The 17,531-nt window shown below is 59.4% G+C and overlaps 4 protein-coding genes across 4 annotated transcripts; all 4 read right to left on the bottom strand.

The window, feature by feature from the left end:
* Positions 1 to 1,012: 1,012 nt before the first annotated feature.
* Positions 1,013 to 2,686, bottom strand: LSCM1_03802 (uncharacterized protein; the record flags this gene model as incomplete). The annotated part of the gene is made up of 1 exon (XM_067321335.1): positions 1,013 to 2,686. One exon carries the CDS (start codon positions 2,684 to 2,686, stop codon positions 1,013 to 1,015), a length of 1,674 nt encoding a protein of 557 aa, XP_067176703.1.
* Positions 2,687 to 4,265: 1,579 nt separating this feature from the next.
* On the bottom strand, positions 4,266 to 8,399 carry LSCM1_03801 (uncharacterized protein; the record flags this gene model as incomplete). The annotated part of the gene is made up of 1 exon (XM_067321334.1): positions 4,266 to 8,399. One exon carries the CDS (start codon positions 8,397 to 8,399, stop codon positions 4,266 to 4,268), a length of 4,134 nt encoding a protein of 1,377 aa, XP_067176702.1.
* A 3,325-nt stretch (positions 8,400 to 11,724) lies between these two features.
* On the bottom strand, positions 11,725 to 14,130 carry LSCM1_03800 (uncharacterized protein; the record flags this gene model as incomplete). The annotated part of the gene is made up of 1 exon (XM_067321333.1): positions 11,725 to 14,130. One exon carries the CDS (start codon positions 14,128 to 14,130, stop codon positions 11,725 to 11,727), a length of 2,406 nt encoding a protein of 801 aa, XP_067176701.1.
* Positions 14,131 to 15,021: 891 nt separating this feature from the next.
* On the bottom strand, positions 15,022 to 16,896 carry LSCM1_03799 (uncharacterized protein; the record flags this gene model as incomplete). Its single annotated transcript, XM_067321332.1, has 1 exon — positions 15,022 to 16,896. One exon carries the CDS (start codon positions 16,894 to 16,896, stop codon positions 15,022 to 15,024), a length of 1,875 nt encoding a protein of 624 aa, XP_067176700.1.
* Between the last annotated feature and the right edge of the window lie 635 nt (positions 16,897 to 17,531).

Genomic DNA, 17,531 nt, shown 5'->3' with positions numbered 1-17,531 from the left:
TTACGTCGACGAATGCACATCAGCTCTCATGCTGCGCCAAGCGCCCGTGTGACCTGAATCCAGAGCCGTCGCGATGCTGCACGGCACGATGCATCGCGGCTGCCGGACGGTGGCGCCAGCACGCCTTCTTCAAGAGGGGAAAGGCATGCGCGCAGCTCCTTCGACGGGCGACGACGGAAAACACGATGCTCCAGAGAAGTCGAGAGGAGGAGTCATGGATCCGCTGTACGCACTGCGACGACGACGACGAGATTCGGTCTCTCTTCTTCACACGCTGAGATCTTTGACGAAATACATTTTTTCTCAAAGGCGTTGAGCCGTCAGCCGATTTCTCTTTGTCTCGTTTTTGTTGTACTGCGTCGTTGTGTGGGCCGGCACGGCGACTGAACGACAGCGGACCCCGACCCGAACAACAACAAAAAAGGTAAAAAATGACCCACGCGGCGGAGGGGCTCCACACGGAAGCGTACCCGCACAACGCCCTTTTACCCTCAACTCCGAAGATCGGTGAAAGAGAGAAAAAGAGAGAGAGGGGACGCCGCCGGAGAGCACGCGAAAGAGCGAGGACGCCGGGATCAATGTCTCTTCTTGTTCATGTGCGAAGATGCACTTAGCCGCGCCACGAGATGATGACGCGCAGAAAAGCAAAAATACATATATATATATACGTAAAGTTATATAAAGCTCGATAGCGTAGCGGAGCCATCCAAGTCGGCAGCAGAGCTGCACGATACCCTTCATGTATAGATCACAGGAGACAGCACTACTGCACAGCATGGGCGCATTGACGCACGAATGCGCATACCACTGCACCGAGTAGTCTGTGCAACGCCACGCGGGAACAACAACAAAAATAGGCACTGAGAGAGAGACACCATCTGGTGATGTCAGCTGACGGAGCTGTATCAGAGCGCAGCACGCCCACAAGAAAAAACCGCAACAGGAACAGCAACACAAGCCGGCAACGCCGTGAGACACAGCCGCACTGCTCTACCCACCCCAGCCATTGCTTCTACCCCTGAATCACGCGACGCATGTTGCACATCGGAGTGGTTGCTAGAGGATCGGACGGTACCCCGCTGTGCTTCGGTGCGATGTCGCCCTCTTCATCGAAGCTGAGCTGGCGGGCCACAACCGTAACGACAGGCTTGGCAACAGTGCTGGGGTCCGAAGGCGGTGTGCCGGCGCGAACAGCAGCGTCCACCGGGGTCACTGCCAAACAAGAAAGATCGTCCTGCCGCCTGTCGTTGGGGGCTATCGGCTGTCGCCCCACCGTCACCTCTTCGGCTGCTGAGCATACTGCCTTCGCAGTGGAAATGGCTGGCCAGGTTACTACCTGGGCGCACTTCGGCTCCGTCGTGATTAATGAGGCCAAGCGTTCGGATATGCGCTCGACGCTGCTGCTTTCGCTGCGTGAGCGAAGGAGAAGGTCGGAGCGGTGACGCTTGAGCAGCGTCGACGGTAAGCACTGGTCGTCGCACCGCTGCTGCCGATGCTGCTCTTCGTCACTGTCCGTCTTCTTGGAAGCGCCCACCGGCGGCGGTGACCAACAGCCACGGTCCACCTTCGCAATATCTGCGCTATCCTTGGAAGCCGTCGGCGACGGCGTTTCAGAGACAGAGCCCACCGACGATGCGGAGGATGAGGTTCGGGTAGGATTTAGCTGCACCGCCGGCGGTGGGCGGAGGCCACACTTGAACCGACCGACCATAATCTTCTCTGGGCTCGAGACGTAATTGTCGGCGAAGTGCTTGTGAGCTTCCGGGCCCCATCGAATACGCTGCGCCTCGCGCTCGCGCAGCGCTGCAATCGACAGCGCGATGTTCTCCTGCTCCTCTTTCTCCTTCTCCCCCTCGTCACAACCGCTGTCTTCGGTGCTGCGCACGCTGTGCACCATCGTCTCACTGTGCTGCCTAGCGCCGATAGGCGTGCTGTTGCTGCGCTCTGGCGCAGCGTCTGAGACCGTGCTCGAGGCACAAGGAGAAGCTAGCGCGTTTATCATAGCCACATCTCTACCGGGCACCCTGGGGCCCTTAAAGGAAGAGCCGCCGACGGCAACAGCAGCGGTTGTTGCATCGATGTTCAAGGAGTCGGATGCGTCCTCGGCTCTCGCTGCTGTGAGTGCCTCCGCTTTTGTGGCCCAGTCCTCACCGGTGCTGTGGGCCTCTGCGGTCGAGGCTGCCTGTTTCGGCGAGGTCACACTCTTCTTAGCAGCAGCGTTCGCCGCACGGAAGCACATGTGCACTGTCTCCCTCATCACCTGCACCACCTGCACAACGCAGTCGTCGGAGAGAAGTTCGACCTTGTGAGTAGGCGGCGTTCCCGTTTTACCGCCGCCTCCTGCCTCCTCTGCAGCCGCTACAGTTGGCCGCTCTGCGTCGCCGGAGAGCAGAAGATACACATCCGTCACGACGATGCCCGTACGGCAGAGCTGACGAACCACGCCGTTCTTCCCCCTCGCCGTACGACGCAGGGACAGCATGTAGCGCATCATGGCGCCCTTGGCCAGCTCACGCACCGTCATTGAAGCCGTGATTGGTACACGCAGCGTCCTTGGCGCCACCGCCGCCAGAGGAGACCCTGAAGACTCGGCCGCGCCCTCGAGGTGGAAGCCTGGTGCCGGTATCAATGTCACCGTGGCAAAGCTTGGCACGACGACGGTGATGGCTTCTGGTATGGAGGCCATGGCCAACGAGGAAGAACGAATCGTTCGGTGGAGAGACGAGCTTGGCGAAGTCGAAGAGGCCCCGTGGGGGGGCGGGACGAGCGGTTGCCTTCGTGGCGAGTCCGGGTTGCCTTCTCCTGCTATCTTCTATATAAATGTATGTATTTGTATAGATGTATATGTATGCGTACGCAGACAGTCTATGGCACTGCCACAGTAGACGAGCAACTCAAAAATTTAGTACCGGTCTGTGTGCTCGTGTGTTCAGTTCGTCTACGAGCGTGCTGTGAAGATAAGCAGAGCGCCGATAGAATTGCCGCCGCGGTACGCTAATGTATGCCGTTGCGGCTCCTGCGGCTGCTTCTATGACAGTGTGCTGGTGTGTGCGCGTTGACTTTAATCGTCGCTGTTGGGCTCATCCGCTGCAGAGAAAAAAACACCTGAAAGGCGAGCGAAATGAAAAAAAAAGAAAGGAGCAACAGCAGTGGAGGTGACTGGAGCCTTGACGGGAGCATGGGCGCGGAAATTGTGAGAAACGGAAGAGAGGCAGAGCAGCATTGGAGGTGGGAAGGGAGAAAGGGAGAAAGGGAGAGAGGGAGGGGGTATACGGGTAGCAGTGCGACAAAGAGAGAGTGAGACACCCGTCCTGTCGGTAGCGATGTACGTGAGCGCCCCTTCCTCCCTCCCCTCCTTGCGCAGCGTTCTGCTTCTGCTCCCTCCAGCGGCGCGAGGCACAAGCAGAAGAACGACTTCCTGTGGTGCTGCTCTCCGAGCGCAAGAGATCCCGTGGCGAGCGCCGCACTCTCGTGCGCGTATTTTTCATCGAAGCGATGTGGAGGTGTTTCGCTGTGTATTTACTGCTCTTTTTTTTTGTAAGGGGGACGAGGGGGTTCCCGCATGCACAGAGTGTCCGGCGCCCAGTTCTCAAGATGAAGTCAGCGAACGGAACATGTGTACATATAAACATAAGGAGAGATGAGCCTATGACCACGTGCACATGTGCACACAGCATGTGCAGCTGCATTCGTGTGAGAGTGCCTCCAACAGAGCGCCTGAGTGGACCAGAATGAGAAAGTGAGGGGGGCAGGAACACAGACGTGGAGGAGTAAGAAAGGCAGCCGCAGTCGTGGAATAGGCGAGGGCGCGCGCCCACACTGCAAGAGCACGACGACGACGAGAGGAAAGGGCAAAAAAAAGCAAGTTCCCTTCTTCTTGATATTCGCCGCGGAAGGTGTTGTGCTCGTCGGCCTTCTTCTCCAGCGAAGGCGTGCGCAAAAGCGCGCAGGGAAACTTGCGAGAGAGAGAAAGAGAGGGGGAGAGGCCCGGAGGCGAATAGATGCAAAGGCAAAGATAGTCTAGGTGCTCCAGGTGAGGAGCAGAAGTGGGGCGGTATAGTCCCCGACTCTGCATCCCTTCGCACTTGGTGTATCCAATGTGGTGCCCCCACCCCCCACACACACACGCACATACACAGACCCCCTCCCCCTTGTACCGAGAAGCACACAGACAAAAAATAGGAATGCGCCTCTTTCCCAATCCTCATCTGTGGCCAAGACCCACGCCCGGGGTGAATGGGCACGGGGACAACACTTCTATATGATCACCTCCCACGCGACCACCAGCTACTCCAAAAGCTCCCCACCATCTTCACCGCATCTGCCCCACTTTCCGAGACGCGCCGCGAGACTTGGTCGGCAAAGGTACGCAGTACCTCGGCACTGGAGTGCGTCACATCTTTGAGACGGCAGACATTCACCGATGCCTTCATGGTCGTGCTGAACTTGCTTGCACTCGACGTCTGCGACGCGTGGCGGTCGAAGAGCGTATTCAGCATATTCAACATCTCGGCGTCGTCGTACGGGACCGTGTGGCGGTGCACAGCGTAGAGCCAGAGCTCGTAGAAGACGGCAGCGAAGGGGCGCACGTGCACGAACCACTCCGCCGCGGAGCTGAAGAAGGCCTCGCGGATTTCGGCGGACGAGGGCTCTGGTGCCCTGGCTGTGTTCGCAGGCGTAACACGACCGCCAGTTCGAGGCGATCCTAGCGGCGCCGCGCCGCCTCGAGGGCTTGATGGGCATGCCGCTGCGGAGGGCCCGGCAGTGCGCGCGCCCTGCCTCTGCTGGCACTGCTCGACGGCAGCCAGAAAGGCGTCGTCGATGCGCACCGTAGAGCGCGCCAGCTTCTCTACGAACGTTTTCTCCGAAAAGATGAAGCGGAAATCGATGTGCAGCAGCGCACCGTTCGTGCCGATCAGCACATTTCCCTTGTGCCGGTCGCCGATGCTGAAGATGTAATTCAATAGAAGGAACAGCTTTGCGGAGGCAAGAAAATTGATGCAGCCCTGCGTGCCGCGGTAGAGCACGTAGCTCGTGATATCCATGTTGTCCAGGTTCGACAGCTCGCGCCCCTCGGCCTTCTCAATGAGGCCTGAATCGCACGAAAGCGGCAGCACACTGTAGTCCAGCATCTCCGCGTTTTCTATCTCGCTCGAGAGGAGCATCTGCAGCAACCGGGATGAGATGCACATGAGCTGATCTCGCTCAACATTCTCACGCTTGTAGAGGAACATGCATTCCTGCAACGGAGGGGCAGCGTCGCTCGCTGACGAGGCGCCTATCGCCACGGCTACCGGTCTCGTGACGGGTGCAGGCACACTGTTGCTACAGCAAGATACTTGTGCCGTAGCGCTGTGCTTCTCTTGCTCATCGTCGCATCGCCTCACGGGCAAGCCCCCTGTCGGCACAGAGTGCACACCAAAATCGTTCACCGCCGTCGCGGTGTCGTGCGCCCGGCGCTCGGCGGCTGACCAGGTGCTGAATGCCAGCCATGTGGGCTTGCTCGCCGCGTTCGGCGCCACCTTCACACCGGAGAGGCGGATCGACTTGAGGACAATATGCGGCTTGAACGGGTTCAGAATGGGGTGTGGGAGATCAATGTAGGATTGCTGGTAGTCTCGCCGCGCCGGCAGCGTACTCCCCGCGCCTGGCGTTCCAATAGTCGATGGGGATGCCCTTGGTGTACCGCGTCGGCAGTAGGCAATGATCCAGCGCACCATAGACGTCTGGCTCACGACGGACGCTTGCGCGCAGAACCGGTCGAGTTCGTTAAAGAAGTCCAGCGTCGCCACAACGCGGTCACGCGCCACGGAGTCCTTCCGGCCCACCTCCGCGATGATGCGCGTCCGCCACAGACCGAACAGGTCTTCATCGTAGCCGTAGAACGAGTAAGTGGATTGGAGCGACAGGAGCATGATGAAGACAAGCGATAGGCTCGAGCCCGCCACGATCGGAATTACGTGCTCCAGCAGCTGCTGAAAGCGGCGGCGCTGCGCGGGTACGAGCGCATCCTTGTGCAGCATGTCCAGAAGCCACACCGTGACCACTTGGCCCTCAGTGACGTCGGACAGCGTCGGCATGGAAAGCTGCATTGCAGAAGTTGTCAACGGCGCTCGTCCAGCGAAGGCCGCGGCGGTGGCCTGATTCGCCTCTGCGAGTCGCTTCCAAAGCGGCGTCGTGCTCAGATACACGCGCGTCATGCGCTCGAGAGCGCTAGCCACGTAGGCGTCGTACACCTTCGCTGGCGCGGTGCACAGTAGCTCTGCGCACTTGACGAAGAAGTAGCTCGAGCTGATCTTGGAGCAAAAAGCGGTGCAGAAGAGGTGCCAATGACTGAAGTTGGGCACCACTGGCAGATGGAAAGAGCGGTGTTTCGACTCTATAGCCGACGCAGCTGAGGACGAGAGACTGGGCAGACGTGTCAGCACCGTGTCTGCTCGATTCAGCACAGCACTGCTCAGGCGCCAAATGAAGTAGTAAGACGCATCTGGCACCCACAGATTCTCCGTTGCGATGAACTTCAGCAGCAGCAAAGCCGCCTCGGGGTGGTGAACGACTGGGATGGACGATGTCGGGCCATCACCGAGGAGGAGAAAGAGGCTGTTCTGAAGCAGGATGCCGACCGGTGTCTTGACGGAGTGCAAGTCGGCGTCGCAATTGTGTAGAAGCAGCCGATACTCGCTGATGCACAGCTCCGCCGCCTCGCGCCACTGCTCGTTCACGGTGCGGCAGAGCACCAAGTCGCTGAATCCTAGTCCGGCAAAGGCGAAGAGGGCCCCGAGGTAGTGCAGTTGACTGACAGTTTCGTACTCTTTGTAGCAGGTGTCACACACCAGGCGCTCCTCCGCCTCGTCGGAGCTGCCAGGCTTCGTCAGCTTGGCGAAGGAGTAGTGGGCCCGCTTCGTGATGCACAGGACACACAGGCGTATGCCGCAGCTACGGCAGTGATGTGCACGGGTGCCAAGGGGGCGCGAGAGGCTGATGAAGGTACGTCCACAGCTCGGGCACGAGTCGGACGACTCGTCGTCCTTCTGCCAGCTTGGATTGTGCAATAGCTTCGTGAGGCCGAAAGTATTCAGCTCGTTTTCCTCTGCGTGGCCACCGATATCCGCACGAGCTGCGGCGTGGCCTCCATCCCTGCCCGCAGCGCTAGCACCACCTGTACCTGCGCCGGTACTCGCACTAGTATTGCTGCTGACGTTACCGCCAGAGCTGCCGCTCGGCTTCACACGAAGGCGCGCGTTGGCGACATAGGACAGCGTGGCGTCGACGAGGCGAGACACCTGCGAGCTCTGTTGTTGCCGTGCCACACCTCGGGAAGGGAAAAGATGCTGGTCATCCTTGATCTTCTCGCTCACCCAGCGCAGCTCGAGGTTGGACTCGGAGCGGGCGCCGGAGCGGTACGGCTCAAGCGCTTTCAGGTGAAACCCCGACCAAACCGCCTTGCGAAACTTTACGCAGTCCTCGACGCGCAGGGCAGAAAACCCGGACGCGATCTTCTGCGCCAGCGCTCGGCAGTGGTCCCTGTAAACGCCCCCAAAGAGGCGGCCGCAAAAGTGGAAAGCTGCACTGTAGCCGCTGTGTACAGAGTAGTTGCGCCGTGGCGGCGGCCCTGTCGTCGAGGCGGCGGTGATAGTGTTTGTGAGGAGAGAGGCGACGCCATCTGCAGCCGCTGACGCAAGGCCTTCGCCCCTGCTGGGTGAGCGGGTACCGGCGCCCACACCAGAGGCCGCGCCTTCCGAGGCTGATGTGCAGGAGGAGGTGCCTTGACTGCTCGGGTCGAGGTGATACGCCACACTCGACACGCGAAAAAAGAAGTCAGAGTTTTCGCTCAGCGTCTCGCGCATTGTCTCTTCGAGTGTGCGCGGCGCTGGTACGCCGGCTGGCGCGCCACTGTTGAGGTTGCCACTGGAAGGAATGACGGAGGCGCCGATGTGCATGCCGCCGGGGCTGAGTCCGGCTGCTCCAGCTCCACACGGGCTTGCCGCTGCTGCAACGGCTAGGTCACCATGCGCGCCACATCTTCCGCTGCCGACGGTGCCACCGCTGCTCACCGAATTCGTGCCACTGCTGATGGCTGCAATGCTGCTGCTGCTGTTCGCCCCGCGCCGCGCTGCGTAAGCTTGCCGTAGTCGTTCTCGCTCGTACGCGTCCAGAGACTCGACGAATTCCTGCATCTCAAAGGGAAGCGAGCCGTCAGGCTCAGCAGCTGGAACGACCGCGCTGCTGAGGATGCACAGGAAGACCGGATCCTCAACGCGGACGCGAAAGCACGTATGACTCACACGGTCGTACACGCCAATCCACACAGATCCGAGACAGTTGGCCGGCGGCGGGGTGGATGAGTGACCGGTGATGACGGCTTCCACTGCTGTGGCTGCGGCGGCCGCGTCGTCCATGGCGCTGAACACAGACGATCTCTATCGCAGGAGCGTTCGAATAAGCGTCGCGTTTGAAGGCGGATGTGTGTCAAAACAAAGCGAGCGCGGACTTTTCGTCAACCAAAAGGGGGAGGTAAATAGTGTACTTCGCGCCGCGCCGCAACGCAGCGCTCTCCGCGAGCGCCTCTCGTAATCGGCCGTGACCGTCGACGACTCTTCCTGTCGAGCAGAGAGAAAATCGACGGCGACGAGAGGAGGGGGGAGAGCAAAGCGCCGCAACGCAGAGAGAGATTCGGACGAGTGGAACGCTGTGGAATCGGATCTGCCGAGGGACACGAAAAGCAGAAAAAGGTGGCGTGGGGAGGTGAGAAGACGCGCGCAAGAGCGGAAACAGTGAAAAGAAAAGCCCGGTGAGCCCTAGCGCAAAGGTTATGTGATGAGGGGAGAGAGAGGTGCAACGAATCAGTGGGGCACCCCTGTCAGACGACAACGAGAGAGAGAGGGGAAGGGGGGACAGAGAACAATAACGAAAAAGGGAGCAGAGATGAGCTGTGACGGGACGTGCAAATAATACGCGGCATACACGTGCACACGCACATGCGGAAACACAAGCGAAAAGGGAGGAGCTGGCAGCGTGCGAGCTCAGGAACAAAATAGAGTAACACGTGGCGAAGACGCCTAAGCGAGAAGCAGCGCGGAGGGGCAAAGGCGAGGGCGGCGAAAGAGGTGCGTGATGACAGTGTACGTTGCCCGCGTCCAGTGGCGCTCTAGATAACCTCGCCAGTCGCACCCGGTGGTGAAGAGAGAGAGATCGAAACAAGCAGACAAACGAAGGCGGGAGCAAGACAGGAGAAAAACCCGAGGGAAAGTGAAGTATTCCGTCAGCGGACCGCGCATGTCCGTATACAATGGAGGTGAGCGGCGAAACCGCACGGGGAGCAGCAGCAGTGTGAAGAAAAAGGAGGTATGAAAGCTACCACACAAATAAAAGCGTAGATGAAGAGGACACTCTTCCGGAGAACAGCCGCCGTCGCATGACCAGCAAGTATCAGCGAACGCCGCTGTACAGCGAATGGCACGGAGTGGTAGGCGAGGGAGTACGAGCAGCTCACCGCTATACACGTGCAACACACACGCACACACACACGAAAAAGAGAAGCAAAACAGAAGGGAAAAGCGATGGGGGCGTTGAAGAGAACAAAATCGGTTGCAGCGACGGCGGGAGAGAGAGAGACAGCGAAGAGCAACAGCAGACGCACCCCAAACAAGCAGGCCACAACTATATATATATAAGCAGCAAAGGGGCACAGATAATCGTAAAGAAACCAAAGATGAGCGATCCACACAGACGGCCTCAGCAGCGGCACACACACACACACACGAGAGAGTGAGAGAGAGACAGAGACGGAGCGAGCGGATAAAAATAGCAATCGGCAAACAGCAGAGGAAGCCCACGCGAAAGTAAAGGTAAATGAAACGCCGAGAAGCCAACGGGAGAGGAGAAGAGTGAAGCGAGTGCAGCAGAGAAAAGGAGAAGTGACAGGGGAAAAATTGAAAGTGATAGGGATCGGAAGAAGAAAAATTGAGTTGGCGCGAATGGAAGGGCGTAAACTGAAAGAGAGGAAGAAATTAAAACGGAGAGGCTCGCGATTGTGCACAGAGAGGGCGAGACGAGCTGCGGGCAAAAGAAAAGGGCAGCAGCAGTCACGGGTCGCTGTAGAGAAGTGATATACATGCGCCACGCACCCGACTGAACTACAGACGAGCGAAAACTAGCAAACTAAAGAACGGAGACCTCCAGCCACACACACACACACACACTCACACGCGTGAAAAAAAAAAAACAGAGAGGGAGAGGGCACAGACACACACAGACACAGACAGGGGGGAGGAGGGCGAAAAAGCCTTTGGCACTGCTTTAAGAAAAGCAGGGGGCGTGAGGGTATGTCGAGTACACAGAGCAGCGAGGATAAAACTACGCAACGCAGCAACAGGTCTGAATGCGGATGAGCAGGCTTGTGTGGTCACAGGATCCCCTCCGCTTCACCTCGTCCGAAGCAAGGCGAAAGAGCAACTCACTCCAAGATTCAGAGAAGGAGGCACGATGCAGCAGCAGCAGCAGCAACAGCAGCGGAAGCAGCAGCAAAGATATCGCCAGGTAAAAAAGATATGGCAGAAAGTCAGCTTCGAGAGCAACAAGAACACAAGAGAAGGAAGCGATCCCCAACACGAAAGTTGGAACGATTGAACTACACACACACACACGCGACGGGGGATCACTTGTGTGTAGGCGGTTGCGCAGGCCGAGCAGATGCAGTAAAGTACCCCTTGGAGGACGCAAAGAGGGGGAGAAGGCAGATAACGGCAGTGGCGAGTGGGGGGCCGCTGAAAGGATAAGGGAAAGGGGAATCCGTAATCAGCGCCGTCGCAGGGCATGCCTACTGGGCGCTCACCTTTCTTTGTTTCAACGTCTCTCTACCACGCACGCCTGACCGCTGTACATACAGAAAACGGACAGCACGAGTGATGCCGATGGCCAACGTGACGGCGGCCCACCGAGAGGCCTTTTGATGTTTGAAAGGTAAAAAAAAAAGAAAAAAACGCCAAACGTCAGGAGAGACACTGACGGGCGTGTTGGGAGCGCCAATGCCCTTTTTGTTTGTTTGTTTGTCGCGTCTTCTGCACTTTTGTCTACGACAGAGAAGAGCCAAGAAGCCAACACGGGCAGGCGGGATTGCGGCGCGCGGCAGCAGAGTCGTCGCGGGAGCGGGCACGTCAGGAACCACAGCGGGGGAGTGGCGGGGAGCAGAGAGTGGAAGGCGTAGCGAGCAGTGCCCGTCTCAGAACAGTTCGCATGCGGCGGCGCCCACTGCTCCTCTTTACAGCAGGCGCGTGCGGGAGTAAGTAGGTGCGAAGGTGCCACATGTGAAAACGAGTGACTGGGACTCCGTGGCACTCACTGCCGTGGTGGAACGTGTACTCGGCCAGACGCCACTGTGAGAAACGTCCGCCTCGGCACAGCGCAGTGACGGATGGCGCCTCTATCCGGCGTCGCTGCCAGTGTTCGTGCCGGTTAGCAAGTAGATTTTTTCTGTGTATCTTTCCTAAGCGCATACCATTCATGAGGCACTTTCAACGGCCAAAGAGAAAACGCGTGTGCGCTGATCACATATATTGTCCCGCCGCAACGGCTCTGCATCCAGGGAGAAGGTAGCAAGAGCGGATACGAAGGCACGAGACTGTGTACTCGGGGCGCAGCGAAGCACGCAGACATACGGGCACTCTGCCCTCAGAGTACAGCATACGGCCAGCATAAAAGCCTTCCAAGTACCCCCCCCGCCGGTCACTCCATCCTCTCTTCCTTCATGCTTGTACCGAACTCCACCTTTGGTTCCACCTTTGCATACGGCGTCGTGTCGCTGTCACGTATCGCCAGCTTCAGAAAGGGTGCAGGCGCGTAGCGCCACAGAAGCTGCGCGTACACCAATGCGGGTGAGTCGGTCCACTCTGTCAGTGAGCTCAGGACATCCGCATCGCTAGCAAACGGCGCTCTGGGTAAGATGCGACCTGTTGCGTCGTGTTCCCACAAGTCTCGATGCTCAGCAAACAGCGGGTGGTCCTCGTCGAGGGCTGACCTCCGACGTGTGCGACGCTGGCGCCGTGTGTAAAGGGGAGGCGGGTCGGCACCCCCCGCAAGGAGTGCCTGCACATTGACGCCGGCGAGGTTCAGCACTGGCTTTAAGGATGCCGACAGAGGAGCAGGCGCGCCAGCCTCCTTTATTACTGCACGCGGCGCATCACGCGTGCTCTTCTTCAGCTTGGCGCTGCTCGCCGATGACTTCGGTGCGGAGGCCTCAGTTGTGAGGTGGCGAACTGGCGATGGAGTGGTGGCCGTGGTATCTGTCGCTGCGCTCGCACCTGTCGCGGCGGGGGACGGTGGTGGAAGCTCTAAAGGCCCCTGTTCGCCGCCAATCGCATCTATGTGGCCGGGACTCACAACCATAGTTGCGTCCGGTGGGGACGGGTCATTTGCTCGTTCCGCCTCCTCTCCGTATTCATCAGGCACAGAGCGGCCCTCGCACTTCTGCGCACCCGCTGCGAGTCCCTCCTGCTCCGTTGCTGCTGCAAGACCGCCAGGGTCGTCGTCACCGGCCTCTCCTCCGTGCACCTCCCCACGCCTTCGTGGCACGTTCAGCTTCTTTCCTTCGTGCGGCCCCTCACCTTCCCGCACCCCCAGCGAGGAAGACATCACCGCCAGTGCGTGTACCTGGATCGATGCAGATCGCTTGCCGATCTCCGTTCGCGTGGTTAAAGGAGAAGTCGACTCCGCTTCCTCGGCGGACTTCCACTCACCCTCCGTCCGTCGGACGGCGCGATGCGGCTGCCGGTTGGGGCCCGCCACCGCAACTAGGCGACGCTTCCGTGAAGCGGATGGGGCCTTTGCGGCTTTCGCCGTCGCCGGCGGCGCCGCACCGGCGATCCTCAAGCCGTCCTGATCCCCGTCTTGTCCGCCACTACCGATTTCTACGCTGCCGGAGGCGTCGGGCAACGTAAGTTTCTCCGTCGCCTCCGACTGCCGCGCTGGTGGCGTCGTCGCGTTCGTGGATACCCCTGATGCCGGCCCGCCGTCGACCGTAGGGCTGTCGCTGCCGTTCGTGCTGGCGGCCACGGTGCTGAGAGAACAGGAGAGCTCTGTTAACGGAAGGCCACCAAGCGCGGCATGGGCTTCTGCCACGTCTACAGGAACTTTGCATCCGCACACGCCGGCCTCTAAATTCCCTGCCAGTGGCAGGTGCACCGCCATCTTACCTTCCTCTGAGGTGTTAGCGGACATGACATGGGGGGTCGGTGGTGGTGAGGGCGAATGGGCTGCACCCTGGCCCACCGAGGGCGCGACACCTTCGTGTATCAGCGGTGAAGCGGCCGCAACATCAGAATACGGCACAATGCCTACATGCGTGCGCTCCTCTCTAGCAGGCGTCTCTGCAGAGCCAAAAGCGGCGATGCATGTTTCGCCGGCTGTCTCCTGCGGACTCAACAGAGACAAAGAGTCGGAGGCGGTCGACAAGAAGCCCGTCGGAGACAGGTCAGAGATGTCACTGTGGCACACTTCACCCTCAGCGACAGTCGATACGAGCAATGCCGACGACTCCGGCGACGGAGCCGGCACAGCTGAGGGAAGCGAGCTTGCGGCTCCGGGCTGCCACGTCGGCAGATCGCTAACCTCAGTAGAGGACGCCGACGACGACGACGCCCTTGGCGGCAACGATGGTGCGGCCACTCCCAGGCTTTCAGGATCGTCACACGAGAGAGAGACCGACGCAGGCAGGGTCGTTGGCAGTGCACAAGTCTCGCCTTCGTATTCCGTTACACCAACGTCCGCAGACAACCCGCGTGACAGCTTTGCGGCGATGTTTGGCTGCCGCAGCAGCCTGGGCAGGGCTTCGGGAGCTTGATGCGGCCCATCATTAGTCGCTAGCATCGTCTCTGTGACGGCGGAAGAATCAGATAGAGAGACCGCAAGAGGCCTCACACTCTCACTCGACACAGGCGGCGCACCGGCGCCACCGTCACCGTCGATCGAGAAGGACGCGACGACGGACGGGGTCGCCATCAAAGTTGTGGTAGTGTTGTCGTCATCGGCTACTGGTAGTGACGGCGAAACATGAAGAGCAGCACCGCTGCCGTCCGATAGCGGCACCGACGCACACTCGGATGCGCTGGAAGACGGCAATGACGACTGACTCATGGGCGCGCAGAAGATTCAAGACGCAAAGAAAGAAAAAGAAGCTGATGGCTTTGGACGTCTTTTGAAGTCACTGCAGCCGTTTCATCGGCTGTAACGAAGCACATATACCTAAGCGTGCGCAGGCGCACACAGCTGAGCGAACACGGCAGCACCCGAGGTATGCTGACAACACGGAAGAGGTACAGACGGAGAAGAGAGACCAAGCATAAGGGGACAAGTAAACAGAAAAAAAGCAAAGAAAAGAAGGATGCCGAAGAAAGTGAAGGATGGCGCCGCATTGGCCCTGTGTGACAGCTCACAAGGTCTGCTGAAGGCACTCGCTGAAGAAGGTTTCAGTTCAGGAGCGACCCTCGATGTGCAAGAGACATGAATGAGCTCATACGGTAGCTGCAGCGGCAGCGGCGGTGCCTGATATCCTCGGCATCACGACGCCACACGCGCAGACCTTCCTTCCCCTGCTCTCTCGGAACAGTCCTGCGCGCCAACCGCGCAGCCCCGCACTCCCCCTCCCTCCCTCCCTACTCGATATCTCAAGCAGACCTGAAGGGATGCGTCGGCTAACTATTTCTTTCCGTTAAGACTGCGTCTGAAGCGCGCAGCCCATCACCCCTCTCCCGAAAACAGCCGAAACAGGCACGAAACATCGATGCACGGAGTACGCGCACAGAAATGGCGGTGCCCCTTGTCACTTCAGTTGGGGTCGATCCCATCGCGATGGCAGCCCACTGACCGACCTTTTCGAGAGAAGGAAACGGGAGAAGCGCACCTCCACCCATGCCGCACGGACCCTGACAACCATCGCACCATCACTCCCTTTCATCAGCACTGCCTCTTTTCCTTCGCTTGTTAGCTGTCGCACCGCTCTTGAAAGGAGCTGCTCATCTGTGATGGTCAACGTCGACGCTGCTGCAAGCGCAGATACTCCTTTGCTGTCACCACATGGCCGCGAGCGTCCTGAATTTCTTCGTTGTCGGTGTTGTCTCGCAGTCGCTTCCGAAAGCCGCTCTCTCCACTGGCCAGCCGCTCACGCATCTCGATTACCTGCCGAATGGAGGTGATACCTTCGTAGCTTTTGAGGTGCTGCACGACGCCAAGGCGGCGAAGACCTTCCGCATGACGCTCCGCACCAAAGTGCTCGCGAAAGACCTTGGGGCCTTTGTAAATGGTGCCACCACACACGTCGCAGCGGAAACATTTGTCGAGCTGGTGCAGTTGCGCGAGCCAGCGGGGAATGGGTTCTCCGTTCTCACCGATCAGTTGATCCTCTTCCTTTTCCAGCGGCAGCTCTGGTGCAGCCGGGGCGGACACCGCGGGCGCCGGGGCATTCGCCCCCCCGTGGCGCCTGCGGCGGCCACCTTTGCTGTCCTCCAGCGCCAGTCGCAAGTTGTACTCCGCCGCATGTGCCACGGTACCCTCCACCGTGTCTGCCAGGTGCTTACGCACCTCACTCAGCGAGTCGAGAAACTCCTCCTCCGCCACCTCGCGGTCCTTCTCCAGCTCCTCCAGCGTGCGGCTGTAGTCGCGCCGCAGCGTCTTATCGGTCGTCTCCAAGGTGGTGTAGAGGAGCGACTGCAACAGAGCCGCCGCCTTGGCTTCCATCACGCACACCATCTTCACCTCGGTGAGGCTCGACGGGTATTTAGACGTGGGTGCGGTGGCATCACCGGGGGTGCTGTCCACCTGCTCTAGGTCTCGCAGAAGTCGCTCTACCAACGGCAGTGGCCACAGGCTGAACTTCTTGACATGCTTCCGCAGCGACGGCGGAATCGCTAACCCACAAGCGACCTTGTTCTCCACCGCGATGCGCGCCGGGGCGGCAGCTTTTCCCTTTGACAGCAATCCAACTGCATTGTCCACATCCTTCTCCGCTTGCTCGTCTTCTGCGTCGTGCACATTGACTTGCTCGTCCTCTGTGGGTGCAGCCGCACCTGCCGCCGCCGCTGCCGCGACGCTCGTCACCTCCGCCTTGGCTTCCTCAAGGTCCGCCCAGTACTTTTCTGCATCACTCTCTACCTCCGTCATGAGACGCTCCAACGCACTCGGCTTAAGAGGGTGAATGCGACGGTAGAAGCCTTCCAGGTACGCGAGCAGCTCCGCAACAAAGGACTTGTAGAGGGCAAAGCCCACAATCTTGCGGTGTGCCTCGACTTCGTGCAGCAGCAGCTGCGGCAGAGTCTTGGTGAAGCTGAAGTAGTCCAGCCGGCCCGGCCACATGGGCGACCACTTGAGAACGGAGGACGGCGGAAGCGGAGCCACCTCCTTCTGCGCCTCCACCGAGGCCGACGCGCACTCCTCAGCGAGTGTCTTGGTATGCACCATGAACGCACTGTAGCGTTTGTAGTGCGCGTCCATGTCGAAGCAGGCCCCGTAGCGCTCACGAACGGTGAAGACATCATCCAGCAGCCTTGGTTCAGGCACGGCGAGCTCATTCTTTACCGGTGGCAGATCGCGGTAAGTGTGGTGATACTCACGGATGTCTGCGATCCTTGCCTCGAACTCCTTGATCGCCGCCGCGATGCCGTCTGCGCCATCCGCCGATGCATTTCGAACCTGCACAATGTCATCCTCGTCCAAGTATGCGTCGAGCAGCTTCTCAGCGGTGCTGCGGGCAATGCCGGCCTGCTGTAGAGTGAAATGGTCGAGCAAAATACGGTGCCTCTCGTTTTCAATGGAAGCGGCGAACAGGTCTTGCTGCACGATTGAGTCGATGCAGCGCTCTATGTCTGCCTCCAATGCCCGGATGCGCTCCAGCACGTTTGTGTGCATGACCCGTAGAGGAAGACAAATAATGAAGAAGCGAAAAGGCTCTGGGAAAGGCGCGCACGAGCGGATCTCGCGGCGGCAGTTCTCCGTGACGCTGCCGATGAGGGGATGCTGTTAGTAACGAAGAGGTGTTTCACCGCCTTCAGCGCCACGGAGAGCTTGCTGCCCGCTAGGCACGTATGTGTAAGGAAAGAAGCGCACTAGCGTACACACACCACAGCATACAGCCGCTAGGGAACCGGTGTGCTGCGTAGGCGCGACCTCGTCGCTTCGGTCACCCTATGCAAACCTGGTGAGCTCCTCCCGTGAAGATGGAATGCCCCTCAGGTCGAAGGAGCCACGCAAATGCGAGCACACCAATAAGAAACGGTGATGTAAAGCAGAGCGACGGGGAGTGGGGAGGAAATGGAGGGAGGAACGATCGCTTCAACGCGGGACAGCAGCCCCACCACCACTACCTGCACACACGCCAGCTCGCAGGTGAGAGCTGGGTGGGTGGTTGAGTGGGGGGGGTGGGGGGGCGATAGGGCAAACAGCGCGGCTCGAAATCCTTTTTGTTCAGCCAGCGGCCAATCGCTCCTCCACATGACACGCACGATGACGTAGAACTGAGCTCAGCCTCCTGGCATTGGGTGCCA

This window comes from Leishmania martiniquensis, chromosome 30, assembly GCF_017916325.1.
Source record: "Leishmania martiniquensis isolate LSCM1 chromosome 30, whole genome shotgun sequence".
In the NCBI taxonomy this organism is placed as follows: Eukaryota; Euglenozoa; class Kinetoplastea; order Trypanosomatida; family Trypanosomatidae; genus Leishmania; species Leishmania martiniquensis.
This window is presented reverse-complemented; position numbering and strand designations above follow the sequence as displayed.